This window comes from Pollachius pollachius, assembly GCF_949987615.1.
Source record: "Pollachius pollachius genome assembly, chromosome: 2".
NCBI lineage: Eukaryota > Metazoa > Chordata > Actinopteri > Gadiformes > Gadidae > Pollachius > Pollachius pollachius.
In genome coordinates, this window is record NC_136935.1 from 35,741,635 (window position 1) to 35,757,178 (window position 15,544).

The following is a 15,544-nucleotide window of genomic DNA, read 5'->3' on the forward strand; positions in this document are numbered from 1 at the left end:
GTATTTAATGTGTGTATTTGATGTGTTTTTTTGATGTGGTGTAGGTTAGATATGGCTGTGTGAGGGTGAGATGGTAGTGTAGGGTAGATATGACTGTGTGAGGGTTTTGGTGTAGGGTAGATATGTCTGTGTGAGCGTTTTGGTGTAGGGTAGATATGGCTGTGTGAGGGTGAGACGGTAGTGTAGGGTAGATATGGCTGTGTGAGCGTTTTGGTGTAGGGTAGATATGGCTGTGTGAGGGTTTTGGTGTAGGGTAGATATGGCTGTGTGAGCGTTTTGGTGTAGGGTAGATATGGCTGTGTCAGGGTGAAGGTGTAGGGTAGATATTGCTGAGTGAGGGTGAGGACGTAGGATGCAGCAACAGTTCCCACTGATGTAAGGAGATGAAGAGGGCCGCTGTTGTCTAAGCGTCTAACACCAAATGACCCACTGATTTCAAACGCAGAGAGGAGGCCTGGTGGGAGGAAGGGAGCTGGAGGAGTTAGATTCCTGGATGCCTGCTCAAAGGAACGCGGGAGCGCAACTGAGGGGGAAGGCGTTCCTGACAAGTTGACGCCAGTGATGAGTGCCGGTCCAACAGCCGGCTTGTGGGCGCAGTCGCCGCCCGCGACCTTTCGCTACTCGGCTGCTGTCGCGGCAGCAGCGCGTTTTTTTTTTCTCCGACCCGTTTGAACACGCACGTTTGACTGTGTGGTCTTGGCCGGGCCCGAACGCACGTATGCACGCGTGCGTTCGAATGCACGCACCCGAGCCATGTGACATTTGGAGAAAGAATGGCGCCTCAGTCGTCCCCGTCTTCAGTCCTGTGGCTGGCCCTCATTGGCTCCTTGTCCCTCTCCGACACCGTGTCTCCACACGAGACACGACATGGTGGGAGTAGGAGTAGGAAGCCGTCGGTGCCCAATGTAAATGCATTGGAACTATTGATCAACAGAGCCGCGGGATCAGCACACGGCCCTGTCGTTTACAAGCATGGCTTTGATCCGCCTTTCTTTTCCCACAATGCTCTCCGTCCGATCAGAGCCCAAGGTCGACACCGATTAATCTGTGTCGTACATTTGATGTTACATGTCTCATCTGATGGAATGAGCAAGGCCAACCACATGAATGGCTGGGGCACTCTCTCTCTCAGTATCTCTGGCTCTTGCTCTCTGTCTGTCTGTCTCTCTCTCTCTCTCTCTCTCTCTCTCTCTCTCTCTCTCTCTCTCTCACTCTCTGTCTATCTCTCTGTCCCTCAAGTCGGCCGACCCCTCTATTTGTCTGGCTCACTCTGCCGATATCTCTCGCTCTGATTCACACTTTCTCTCTCTCTCTTATTTCCCCATGCAACCTCTTGTGGTCACTCTATCGCTCTCTCTCTGTTGAGTCCCCTCATGCTCTTGATTGGATTCCAGCTCCGTCGCCCCCACAACTCTACCCCCCGACCCCGCCCCCCAGCTCCCTATTGTGCCGTTCTTATCCTCTAACAGGGCTCTCCTCTTTCTCTCCGACATGTCCTCCCCCTTCTCACTCTCTCTCTCTCCTTATCACCTACTTCCTCCTCTCTCATCACAACACTCCCCCCTTTTCCCCCAACCCCTCTCCCTTACCTCGCCCCCTCTCCAACCTTCCTCCCCCGCTCCGTCCCTCAAACACCACCCACCCCACTGCCCTCTTCCCTCTCCCCTCGCCCTGTCTTTTGTTTCCCCCTCTCCATCCCCCCTCCTCTCCATCCCCCCTCCTCCCCCTCCTCCCCCTCCCTCCTCCCACCCTACAGGGCATCTACAGCTGCATCCACGGCGTGCAGATCGAGGAGAACAAGTCCAGCATGGCGTCGCCCTCGGCGACCATGACCATGAACATGAACAACACGCACTCGAACATCCTGCGGCTGCTGCGCACCGCCAAGGACATGACGGCCGTGCCGGGCCTCAACGGCTCGCCGCACGCCGCCCTGGACTACGGCGGGCACGGCGGCGGGGGCGTGTCCCGCGAGTCGGCCGTCTACGACATCCAGGAGCACCGCCGCACCCTGTCGGGGCGTCCCGGCGACGGCCAGGCGGCGGCGCCGCCGCTGCTCCCCCAGCCGCCGCAGCCGCCCGCCTACCTGCCCGACGACGGGCTGTTCAGCGACTACGTCAGCGAGGTGGAGCGCACCTTCGGCCAGCTCCCGCTGAAGGACGGCGAGCTGTACCCCGACCGCTACCTGCAGCACCACCACCTCCTGCACCCGGCGCCGGCCGCCCTGGGCCTGGGGGGGGCGCCGCCCAGCCGGCCCCGCAGCCTGGGCAGCGCCAGCTCGCTGGAGGGCGGCCTGTACGACGGCGACAGCGTGGGGGGCGGGGTGGCGCCCATCTTCACCACGCAGCCGCGCGCCTCCATCACGCAGCGCAACACTAACAAGTTCGACCTGCTGGCCGGACACAGCCCGGCGCCCGGCCGGGCCATCTCCCTGGGGGGGGGCAGGGAGCCCTCCCAGGGGTCCTTCAAAGGCGGCACGCCGTATGGGCGCTTCTCCTTCAAGGGCGGGGCCTCCAGCACGGGGCTGATCGGGGGCCAGGAGCGCTACGGCGGCGGCGGCGGCGGCGGCGGCGGCGGCGGCGGCGCGGGCTCGGGCGGCGACGACGGCAACGTGCGCTCGGACGGCTCGGACATCTCCACGCACACCGTCACCTACGGCAACCTGGAGGGCAACGCCAAGCGGCGCCGGCAGTACCGGGACAGCCTGAGGAAGCGGCCCGCCTCGGCCAAGTGCCGGCGGGAGCACGACGACGCGGAGATGTCGGGGTTCAGGAGGAGACCCCACCCGCACACCGTGCACCACCACTTCCCCCACGGGCCGGCGGCCCACCGGGCCGTCTCGCCCCCCGTGGAGCGCCGGGCGAGAGGGGGCGGGTCCACTCACTTCTCGCCGTACCTGATCCGCAAGGACAAGGAGAGCCTGCGGGACTTCTACGCGGAGCAGCTCCGCGGCTCCCGGGAGGGCAAGTGGGAGCAGGAGGCGTGCGGGGCGGGGGGCGGCGCCTGCACCAGCCTGGTGCCCGTGGAGGACTTCCTGAAGGGCAAGGCCAAGAAGGCGGAGGGGAAGGCGGGCGGGCCGGCGGCGTCGGCCGGGCAGCAGCAGGCCCACAGCTGCTGGGAGCAGGGGGCCCCGGGGCTGAGCGGCGGGGGGGGCATCGCGGGCGGCGACTGGGAGTGCCGGAGCCACGGCGCGCCGCACCACGCCGCCTGCCTGCCGGGCGGGGCCGGCGTGTGCCCGGAGGGGGGCGGGCTCATGGTGGCGGGGAGGCCGGGCTCGGCGGGGGGCAAGCGGTGCGAGTGCTGCAAGAAGCAGCCCAGCAACCTGTACAACATCAGCGAGGACAGCAGCACCCTGGTGTTCAAGGGGGGCCTGGCGGCCCCCGGCCCGTCACAGGCCCACACACAGCAGCAGCAGCAGCAGCAGCAGCAGCAGCAGCGCCGGAAGGTCCTGCGGCGGCAGCACTCGTACGACACGGTGGTGGACCTGCAGCGGGAGGGCTCCAGCCGCGGGGGGGGCGGGCAGGGGGGAGGGGCCGGAGGGCAGGCCCCGCCCCCGAGGAGCGTGAGCCTGAAGGACAAGGAGCGCTTCATGGAGGGGCCCAGCCCCTACGCCCAGGTGTTTGAGCGCTACGCGGGCGACCGGGCGAAGGGCGGCTCCTCGTTCGACGGGCTGCACCGCCGCTCGGTGGGCGAGCGGGACCAGCGGGAGCGGGACCGGGCCGGGATGGGGGGCGGAGGAGGAGGAGGAGGAGGAGGGGGAAACAGGGGCTTCGGGACCTACTCCCTGTCTAAGTCCCTCTACCCGGAGAAGGTGAACCAGAACCCCTTCGTGCCGACCTTCGGCGACGACCAGTGCCTGCTCCACGGGGGGCAGCCCTACTACATAAACCAGCCCCAGACGCAGCCGCACCTCCTCAACAACAGCCGTGGAGGAGGAGGAGGAGGAGGAGGAGGAGGAGCGGACATTCGCTCCTCCATGGGCAACGTCTCCTACCTTCCGGGGGCCATGGGGAACCACCACGGCCCCAGCAAGCTGCTGCCGGTGGGGGGGAGGGATGCGCTGGGCCTGGGCCACGGCCAGAGACCCTTCAGCAGCGCCAGCAACGGACACGTATACGAGAAGCTGTCCAGCATCGAGTCCGACGTCTGAGTGGGCGGAGGGGCATCGTCGGGGGGGAGCGAGGGAGGGGCTGGGCTCCGGGAGGGCGTTGGCGTGGCGGTTGGAAGAGCACAACCGTAACGTAAAGGAAACAGGAGGTCCACCAAGGACAAGCGTGGAAAGGGAGGACTAGCGAGACACGCTTTTGGAGGGTGTCTATGCGGACGTGGGGTGTGGGCGTGGGGATGTGTGTGTGTGTGTGTGTGTGTGTGTGTGTGTGTGTGTGCGCGTGTGTTTGTTGGTCCCAGATCACTTAAGGAACCATATTTTGCCGCAGGACCCCTACCACTGCGGACACTATCAGGGAGCCGGTCTTTAGTCACAACAAGGAGGGAGGGAAGCCCCAACCTGACCTCTGGCGCGTGTGCCTGTGTGGGTTCCAAAGGGTGGTTTGACTGCCATCTCCCGATCCTTACAGTCGCTCTCCCTGCCTCTCACCGGCGACCGCGGACTCCAAAACCGACATTGACCGAGGCAACGGAAACACAATCATGAATGCGAAATCGCTTTTCGGGTTTTTGTCGTTGAAACAGGGTATAAACTATTAATAATTGTATAGATAATGTTAATAATGTTATCAAATATGATTCAAATCTTTATGATGATCATTTTGGGTTGTTTATAAAGTTTTATTTATTTGAATAGTTCACAGTGTTCTATATTTGTAATAATGTGAATGATTTGCTAGCTTACCCAGTATTACAGGAAACGGAGAGACCAGTTGTAGTCCCGATAGAATCTCCGAAGCGGACCTTTTTGGGTCCTATGATATGGACTTGCTTCTTTGTTCTTCTTAATTCTTCCATGTTTAAATCTTTTGCTTTTTCCTGATTTGGGGTGTTGTGAAGTGTACGTGGCCGGCATGACTCAGTGGGTACATTTTGAGCGCTTACCAGTGAAACGGAGGTCCCTCGCTCATACAGATTTTCCTGTTTTCAACTCCCTCATGGTAAAGGCACACCGACGTAGGTTCCAGACGCAGTGCTGGATGTGCCTTACGGGAGGGTCGTAGTAGACCTTGTTGTCTGTGGTAGACAGCTCATGCATGCCATGTGGTACATTGCCCCTTCTGTTCCTTTAAAGAACAACGTGATGAGTGTTACTGGTGGTCGGAGACGGAGAGCTCAGAGGGCCGGTTTTGCGAACGTTTGCGTTGAAAACAAGAAGCAAAAGAACCTGTGCGATTTTTATGGCGTTAAAAGCATTTTGCTGTGATGCTAAAGAACGCAAGCGGACACGAGGCAGAACACAGGAGCGTGCTGGCTGAAAACCACGACGCTACAATGCTCATTTACAGCTTGCTTTGATCCTGGTTTCAACAATACTTCGAAACAACCAAAGTGAAAGCCAGAAAAAACAATGTGTGCAGCTGGAAAGATTACTGTCAACAAAACGGACAAAAATGTAATATTTACATAATCGTCGACAGGTGTTTGAGCTCCGGTAATTGATTGCAAAGTCTGCAGAGAGAGCTGACGTGAGAGTGGAGTGTGCAGGATCCGTTCTAGAATGAAGAACAGCTCTGTTCACAGATCTAGTTCTGTGTTTCCTCTGTAAATACTGGCCCTTTTCTCTCTCTCGTAGCGAGGCCTCTGTTGTTATATCCAGATCTCGGCCCTCAGCCTTGACCGCCATATTACAGGGTTATGTTATACTTTATATACAGATGGTTGTAAGAAAGGGGAACTGAGGGTGTAGACTACGTACTGCCGTTAAAGCTGGATCATTCTTTCATCGCCTACAGTATTTATTATTGTGCCAAACAGAGTCCTCAACTCTACAATTTCAAATTCATTCACACTTACAAAACATAATCTAGTTTGCATTTCCTCTTTAATAGTAAATTATAAGTTTATAGGGATCTCAAAAAATATTTGAGACTTGATTCTCTTGCATCGTGGAACCTGGTTGTTGTCATGGTGATTTGATGAGCTTACTTTTCCAGATGAAGATGGAAAAGCCATATTAGGTCTGAATTAATTTAAACTGAAACAGAAAATAGCAATCTCTTTTAAAAACGGTACAATCATTACTTGCAGAAGGAAAGTGCAGCTGTGTTAGAGTTACTTTGTGGATGGATTGGGCCTGGTTTTTCACAGAGGCATGCTATGTTAAAATAACATGAGCATTGTCTATCATTTAATGTGGAACTCTTTGCTCTCATCATTCTAAGTAACTATTCAGGACATCTCTACACTGCCAGTCCATACTGCCATTTAAACTCTGCCCTAAATTGCATTATAAAGGCGTTTTTTCTTGTTGCCAGAACAAACTTTCAGATCGAAGCACATCCATCTGAGTGCATAGTCTTAAAGGATTTATAGTCAGATTTCTTGTACATTCCCAATTACATATTCTTGAGTATTTTATTTAGTTTCCCTCTTGATTGACAAGTCAGTATGTATGATACAACAAATTATTTTGTTAGACTGTTTGTAATGACTTGCATGTATACTCCTAATTTCTTTCTTTTTTTTCTTATGTTAAAATCGTAACTTTAACCCAAAGCTGGGTGTTTTTAAACAATATTTGAAGTTTTGAACACTTTCATTAATACTGATCCATGTCGTACTATAGGTGTGTGATTGTTTGTGCAAGAGAAGACAGCAAATTTTCACAAATTGTTTTGCTTATACACAAATAAGTAAAAATAGATGGGAAAGTGAATTTTACTGTGACAACCAACCATTTTAATTTTAAAGTGTTATAATAACAATTCTTTGGAACAATTTTTCTCTCAATAGTTTTATGTAATGCCTGTGAATAAGATTGAGGTTTTGTTAGAACACATTTCAGACAACTGCAGTGTGAGATTTATTTAATTCAGATGCTTTTTTAAAATGGATATATATATATTCTTTTTCTTTTTCTGTCTTTGTATGTGCCTGAAAATACATACGCTTGATTACCTCTGTGTGTGTACACGTATGGAAGGAAGATGGCGTGTGTGTGTGTGTGTGTGTGTGTGTGTGTGTGTGTGTGTATGTGTGTGTGTGTGTGTGCGATTGCATGTGTGTGTGTGTGAGAGAGAGAGAGAGGGAAACCAGTTTACTCTATTTGTATTATGATGCTGTATGTAAATAATTTACCTCCCATTCACTGACTTTTGATAAAACAGAAACTTAAAGTACAATAGCAGGGAATAAATCTATCTGGGATGGAACATTGATTTGGAGGGGCCCTTGCAAAATTGTTTTGTAACAATTGAAGGCCAGGATATGTGCAATCCTTTATTGTATTCACATTCAACACTACTGTGCCAGTTTGAAAAAGTCTAGAGACTAATAAAGTTTTTTGATGTATTTTGATTTGCTGTTTAATTTGGTCAAAGACCGATGAGGAAACTTGTTTTATCAATGATTGCAAAGAAGGCTTATGAAGCAGCATTCAGAATTGGTTTGCATAAAGCACAAACAGACGATTAATGCACTTTTACAAGGCATTGTTTCTTCCATGGATGACCTTTATATTTCATCCGTCTAAAGAGAAAATATAAAGGCCCCATTAGAAGGTTGTACAGATTGTGAAAAATGTACATAGACAAATCTAGTTCACCCATGCATTTTTGTATGAAAAATTAATTACATGTGTGAAAAGAGTTATTCAAATTTGATTTCAATATTTAGTAATATTGAAACTGAGGATAATTAAACACAGTAAGTGTGAAAATAAGTGCTACGAAATATTATTCTTCTGTCTCTTTGTACCAAACAAAGTGTTGAGTATTAATAAAAAAAATTAAAATGGTTATCTTTCCTGCTTCTATTGTTTTATTTTCTATTAATATTTCATACTGTCGTGTTTAAGACGTTGACTAAAGTTAATATTCTGACACCTGTCTGTGTTTTTTCGCTCTTTTTTCCCTTTCCATGCAATCTGTGATGAGGACAAATTCAGTTCCTTGCTGATTCAGGATTGATCTTCTCCAGCCTTCTTCACTCAAATTCCTGTGAGATGGTAAAAGCTACAGAAATCCAGCTTAACGATTCATTTTGGGAGATATTCACCGTGAAACGCTTTTCAAACTGGCCAGATGGTGCCATTATAATAAGCATGTTTTAAAATGTTTTATTCAATAACTTCTGAAACGATAGAATATCTGTGTGTCAATATTCCAAGAGCCCTACAATCTGTGGATCATGATACATCTAACCATTGTGCCTTTATAGTGCACTATTTACTCACCCTTTTGAAGTATCCCACAATTGTGTATGTGAATCTGGTTGCCTGTATAGTGCATACACACATAATACCAATAATCCACTATAAAAGTGTAGAACTTACTCGCATCACAACATTTAAACCAATGAAACACTAAATGGACTATATATTATCAATGGACATGCATACATCACTTTAAACATTCAATCGGGCCGACATCCCAATCACGCAAATCAGGTTCACAGAGAGCTCCACATGTCTGGAACCAGCTCTGGCTGGTGTTGAAGACGCTGTCGGCCCATACGTGTCGTCTTCAGATTGAAATGGTCCTATGTTTTCTTGAATACTGTAATGGCTGCTTGGGTCTACATTATTATTGTATTGTGTATTCTATTCTCCACATAGCATGCAGTTGGGCAGCACTGAAGGTGGGAGAGAAACGAGAAAAATTGGAGATGAACAGGCAGTGAGAAAGCAAGCAATATTTGAAGAGTGAGCCAGACCGATGGAGGAATCAGCCAACTTACAAGTAGAACGAGGGATAGAGAGACACAAAGAGACAGATAGAGAGATAGAGAGAGCGATAGAGAGAGTGAGAGAGACAGAGGGAGAGAGAGAGCGATAGAGAGGGAGAGATAACATCAGAGGTGGAGGGTGAATGGAGGGAGACGGGACCCAGGCTGCAGAGATGAAAGCAGATGTAACAACTCCTCCTCGTTCCTCAGCCCGCCTTGTCCAGCAACAAGAGTTATTTAAAGCCCCTTTCAATGCATCCTCGTGCCTCCTGGATCGAGGCGTGAAATGTCCAATATCACACTTAGGCCTGGACCTGTGCGAGAGACAGACGGGACGGCTCAGTTGTAGACCTGAGGAACAACCTGTCTGTCTGTTGCTCTCTTACGTATCCCATGAGCATCTTAGCAGTTCACTCATCTTAGAACCAAGCGTTGATTAAATGGCAATTCAAAAGCGAGAGTTTCGATGAACTCTGAGAAAAAACCGATGAGTTTTTAAACCACCAGGTATTAGTCTCATGAGCCATCACTAGCTGTTTCAAAAGATGCCCTGACCTGCGACTTTACCATATCTGGTGGTAAAATAAAGCCAAGCAAACACAAGGTAGTGCTATAAGCAGCTTCACTGCACCCAAACATTTCTAATCTCAACAGAGTGCACAAGTATAGAATGATATGGAAATGTTTGGACACGTTAACTTAACTTATTGTTTTGAAATAGTGATGGGTGAAAACCACCTGTCTTTTAGGTGTAAAGAGGCTACAATTAATTGTCACGATTAGAACAGAATCTCTTCCTCATGTCACTTTGTCCAACAAACCCCTTCAATGCCCTCACCTTCTTCTCTCTCTCTCTCTCTCTCTCTCTCTCTCTCTCTCTTTCTCCCTCTCTCTCTCTCTCTCTCTCTCTCTCTCTCTCTCTCTCTTTGTCTCTCACCCCCGTACCTTCCTGGTTATCCTCAGTTGTCGGCAGGCTTCTCATGTGCCTCCTTGGCTCTCCAGCATCACAACCCAACAATATATGGATGTACGGCAACATGTGTAACTACTTCTGGACAATTAACCGTTACCTAGCAACTGGGTCCTTTTCCATAGAGAGAGCGAGAGCGAGAGAGAGAGGGAGGGAGAGAGAGAGACTGGGAGGGAGAGAGAGAGAGAGAGAGAGAGAGGGAGGGAGAGAGAGAGAGCGAAAGAGAGAGTGAGAGAGCAAGAGAGAGAGGGAGAGAGATTTGAACAGCATATCGCAACCGCTTCCTGGATTGGATGCAACCATGCATCAACATAAAAAAAATGGAGAGCACAGGGCCATCTTAGCTTCACGCCCACACATGCTGCTTTAAAATAGACATAGAGGAGATGGGAGGAGGGTGGGAGCAGGGAGCAGTATGAAACAGGATCAAAGGAATGCCATGAGCACCCAAAAGAGGAGAGGGAGGAGAGACAGGTGGAAAAGGAGGGGGGACTGAGAGAGAGAGAGAGTGAGAGAGAACACGCTCTGCAGCAGTCTGTGCTGTGGATGGCAGGTGGATGGCAGTGAGAGAGAGAGAGAGAGAGAGAGAGAGAGAGAGTTAGCAGAATAAACAGGTTGCTGTAGACACACTAGGCAGAGTTTTAATGAGGGCACAAAGTTTGATCTCAAAGCTACACACACACACACACACAGACACACACACACACAGTGTATTTGATTATTGTTATTGTTGTATATCTCTTTAATGACTTTTAGTGACTTAAACACAGCAAAATAAATAAAAACAAAGCTCTATGAATCGGAGAATGCCACATTTGAATATGGCAGTGGTGTGCACTGACACCCACTGGTATAAACATGGAGTATACTCCTTTTCATTTCGGTGGATGATGTAGAATGTCAGACAAGTGTTAATAGTTTGGCTTGAATTAATCGGATATATTGCAACAGGTAGGCTAAGAAAACTAATATAATTAAAACCAATATTTCTTCATTATAATAATTGATTCATAATTATTTTATCTCAATAATGAAGTCATCAAGGTGCCGATCTGTAATAAATAAATACAAATACAATATAAAAGTTTTAGGTTAAATCCCATGGCATGAAAATCTCACTTTATGAGGTTTTCTAACATTAATATGAGTTCCCCTAGCCTGCCTATGGTCCCCAAGTGGCCTAAACTTGCGTTCGGGGTAAAACGAGCACTAGGTATCCTGCTCGCCTTTGAAAAAATGGAAGCTCAGGCGCGCTGATTTGGAATGTGGCCCCATAGGTCGTCATAAGGGGCTAAGTTATCTCCCCTTTCTCTGCCTTGCCTGCCCAGAGAATTTGACCCGGCAATGAGAGACAATGAGCTACGACCGTGTGAGCGCCACGTGTGTGTGTGTGTGTGTGTGTGTGTGTGTGTGTGTGTGTGATTACACACACTGTGTTGTACACTTTTTTGTTATTTGGATAATCGCTCTGCTGTTGGTTTTATGGCGCATAACACGTCGGTCTGGTATTTCCACAATGAGACTGAACTGGGTTATCTCAGCCATGGTTGAGAACGAATTGGGGGAAAGGAACTTTGGCTTTGCCTCCCTCAAGTACATGAACCGCGACATGGAGGAGAAAGGGATTGTTGCCCACGATTGTCGCCCGCCGGAGCCCTGCTGCCCACCACTGCCGCGAGGCACCAACGCCACAGAGCACCACCGCCCGGCAGCAGGCAGCGGGCAGTTAAGTCTACTTCGGATTGTTGTGGAAGTAGAAGAACCAGAGACGTCGGAGAACTCAACGCAGTTTGTGATTCATAATATCGTCTGGAGGCGCACACAGCTTTTGGCCGTGATAATATGTATTATATGATATAGATATCTATTTATTATATGGTATTATTTAGATCTAGAGCTCCAGCACTTTAACGCAAGTGTTGTACACTTCTTTGTTATTTGGATAACCGTTCTGCTGTTGGTGTTACGGCGCATAACACGTCGGACTCTCGTCTCTGGTATTTCCACAACGAGACTCGTAGTGGGGGTTATCTCAGCCATGGTTTAGAATGAATTGAGGCAAAGGAACTTTGGCTTTGACTCTCTGAAGTACATGAACCACGACATGGAGGAGAAAGGGATTGTTGCCCGCGATGTCTCCTGCTTGAGCCCCGCTTTCCCACTGCCCGCTGCCGAGGGACCACCGCCTCTGCGCTGCCTGCTGCCCGCTGCCCGCTGCCGAGGCGGTGGTCCCTCGGCAGCAAGGCTCGGGCGGGAGAAAAACGCGGTCAACAAACGCGGGCAACAATCCCTTTCTCCTCCATGTCGTTGTTCAGTCTACATCAGATTGATGTGGACGTGGAAGAACCGGAGACGTCGGAGAACCCGACGCAGTCGTTTGTGATTCATAATATCGTCTGGAGGCGAGCACAGCTTTTGGCCATGATAATTTGTATTATATGATATTATTTAGATATAGAGCTCCAGGACTCCCGTCGGAGCTCCCACAGTGTTCTAGAATATTTACAATAGAACACGTCCAAAGGCTGTGTGCGCCTCGCCATTGCTATGCATCCACTGTAAACAGAGCGCATGGCACCGTGGCCGCAAGCTGCTCAGTTTGCAGCCACCGAAACGGCGCGCTTGGGGAAAGCTCAATGTGCGATTGGCTCATAGCGGCTGTAATTCTGCACCACGGCTGAATTTCGCGAACGTCTTCATATACGGTGTTAAGGGCCCACTAATATCTATATCAAAGCATCCATAAAGTAGCATGCCATGGGACCTTTAAATTAAATCATGAAACAAAAACGATAAGGTCATACAAAGCACAGCACAATGTGTTTGTTATCCAGCCCTGATTGAGGTTGTTTTAAAGTCACCACCAGCATAGGCTAAAGGCAGGCTGCCTCCGATGCCTGTTGATCCTCGGAGCTCACGACTTACATCCATGACGTCACCACCCTCTCACAATGCAATGTATACAAGCAGACACGTGTCACCCGTTTTTCAACCGTTTATTACTGATGACATGGGCCTACAGCTAAATTCATTCTCTGACCGGTTCCTGCAGATTCGAAAGGTTATCCTCCACTACAAACATATCAAACATCAAATTGCATAATTATATAGACCATTAACCACAGATATGTATTTCGCATTTTTATCAGCCGTCCCCTTTCCCAACTTCCCCCGTTCCTCCTCCTCCGACAGCCGGCCGGCTATCGATCGGTTTACCTCTCACTCTGGAGCACGCGCACACCCCCGTGCTTCAGCACTCGAACTTTCCTCCTACTCAACACACGGCTCCCCCGCGAGGGGGTCGCTCGCGCAGCGCTCTGCCGCTCTCTCACGGGGTACCGGGCCAGCCTCGTCACCTCCCCACGCATGCTTTGGGGAGCAAGAGTCCTGGCGTCCCCTGCTTCCTCCCCCGCCTCCCTGTAGCCGTGGCGACGAAGGAACGGTTCTAGGGTTGCTAGGCGATGGGTGAGCTCTGTGATGCGCTTGTGTAGCAGGGAGACTTCACGGAACAGGTCGTTCACTGACTCGGAGAGAGGGCGCACCCTGTAGGACAGACGGGGGAAGGGCAGCTGCAGTGATTAGAATGCATGGGAAAAGGGTTATGTTTTGGAACAGTGTGGGACAGCTGTTAGGCTACTTACTTGAAGAAGAATACTTCAAGAATTATTAAGAGGAGCAATCATCGTGTTCAAATATAAAATATAAAACCAGGCTTAAATTTCCCAAATTATCCATCTGGGCTTAATAAAATACCATTCCTATGTCTTCAAAACAAGGGTTCGTGCCAGAGAGTTTTTAATGATCGGAAAGCACAATTTGAGGCATTTTGTGGTGTAAGCCTAATAGGTGCTGTCTGCTTTAAATGAAGAGCTCTGAACAAATAAGGAAACAATTATCTTAAAAGTATTAGTATAACCTATTAATATAGTTTTCAATAGTTTCATCACAATATGTACAACACTAGTGTTATTTAATTTAATTAAAAACGACTACTGGTCTGAAGGAGGGTCCCGGCTGTCAGCCTGGCCGTACCGGGAGTAGTCTGGCAGCAGGGCGCTGGGCTGGGAGTGCACCAGGGTCTTGATCTCATTAAAGATCCGCTTGCCCCAGGCGTCCAGCACACGGGTCACACTCCGCACCGCGGCCACGTTCACACTGTCGGCTGGGAACAACACACACACATGCACACGTGAACAAATACAGACACACACAGCCCAGACACTGCAAGTAAAAGTATTGCCTCATTTTAACCAAGCACAGAGTCGACATTGTTTAGAGCCCCCCCCCCCCCCCCCCCCCCCCCCCCCCCCCCCCCCGTGTGTGTGTGTGTGCGTGTGTTGCAGGAGTGTGCGTGTGCATGAGGAAGGCCGTTGCATGTGTGTATGTGTGTGTGTGCGTGTGTGTTGCAAAAGTATGCATGTGCATGCGTGCAGACTTTGCATGTGTGTGTTTGCCAACAGGCTCTATTAATACTGTGCTGTCACTCGCAGTGTGCTGATTTATGGCGCCTATCTGCAAAATGTTCGAGATCAAACAGTGGAATTACCTCCCTCTCTGTAATTCCAGAACCCGTACTCCAATTCATTCTCCTCGGCAGCTGCCTGTGTCACGGTTGCCATGGCGGCCACTATCAGCAACATCAACAGAGTGGAAGCGGCCATGTTGGAGCATCAGATGCGGCTTGCAAAAAAACATGAGGAGAAAAAATTAGAAAAGGAAAAGTAAGACTTCAATGGCGGTTCATGGATAGTGTATTGCAAAATGAAATAGAAACAATAAAAAGATTCATCATTAAAAATAAGCCTCTTGAGTATGATCCCGGAGCTCCAGCGTAAAGACACACATCATCCGGCCAATGACAATCGTCATAGTATGTATGTATTTTTTACCCCCAGTGGAAATGCCTTTGGCTGGGAGAGAGAATACAAAGGTACAACTTTGATGAAACAGCAACATCAGTAGTTTTGGACCTTCAGGTTTGTTTGCTGCAATCAGTTGCAACATAGATGAACTTGAACAAAACTTTTAGACCAGAACCTCAGAGAGAGAGAGGGGGGGGGGGGGGGAGAGGAGAGAGAGAGAGAGAGAGAGAGAGAGAGAGAGAGAGAGAGAGAGAGAGAGAGAGAGAGAGAGAGAGAGAGAAAGAGATAGATAGATAGATAGATAGATAGATAGATAGATAGATAGATAGATAGATAGATAGATAGATAGATAGATAGATAGATAGAGAAAGAGTGCGAGGGAGCGAGAGATAGAGAGAGAGAGAGTGTGAGAGCAAGAGCGATTGAGAGTCAAGCAGTGTGACCCATCTTGTACAGCTCCGATTACTTCATCGGAGAGAAGGGGGGTTGCGTCGTCTTTTGTGTTGGAATGAATGACCTCAGTCCAGGCCGCAACGTAATGCACATAAACAAGTCGGTTAAACCACTGGTTCAATCCTGTGACCTCAGACCGAATCAGAGGCGCAGAGGAGGAGAAGGAGATGGAGAAGATGAGGACAGCTGGCAAGACGAGTTCAAAGGAAAATGAGCGATTACGTTCAGAGGAAAAACATCTGGATCATCCGACTCCCAGCACACACTATGCCATGACTCATTTTCAAGGCATTTTAAATGTTTTTTCATTGAATGGCCTTTATAATTCGCAGAGCAGATGAAAGAAACGCTGCAGATATTTATCAGAGCCATACGCTGCAGACAACAAGTGTTCTACTCAACACAAGTCACGGCATCAACATGC

General features: G+C 49.7%; 2 protein-coding genes across 2 annotated transcripts in view; one reads left to right on the top strand and one right to left on the bottom strand.

Annotated features, from left to right (window-relative positions):
* grin2bb (glutamate receptor, ionotropic, N-methyl D-aspartate 2B-b) overlaps nt 1-4,150 on the top strand; it is a gene marked incomplete at its 3' end in the record, with an annotated part of 70,048 nt that extends 65,898 nt beyond the window's left edge. Inside the window, 1 exon segment of the mRNA XM_079729212.1 lies at nt 1,757-4,150. Within this exon segment, the coding sequence (XP_079585338.1) occupies nt 1,757-4,150 (2,394 nt within the window).
* Nucleotides 4,151-13,017: 8,867 nt separating this feature from the next.
* The window catches only part of LOC307071343 (uncharacterized protein), a gene marked incomplete at its 3' end in the record, with an annotated part of 2,660 nt that continues 133 nt past the window's right edge, over nt 13,018-15,544 (bottom strand). The window contains exons 2-4 of the mRNA XM_079730329.1: nt 14,352-14,485; nt 13,838-13,967; nt 13,018-13,348 (exon numbers count right to left, since the gene is read on the bottom strand). Of these exons, the coding sequence (XP_079586455.1) occupies nt 13,018-13,348; nt 13,838-13,967; nt 14,352-14,466 (576 nt within the window). The 5' untranslated portion in view covers nt 14,467-14,485. The remainder of the gene's footprint in view (nt 13,349-13,837; nt 13,968-14,351; nt 14,486-15,544) is intronic.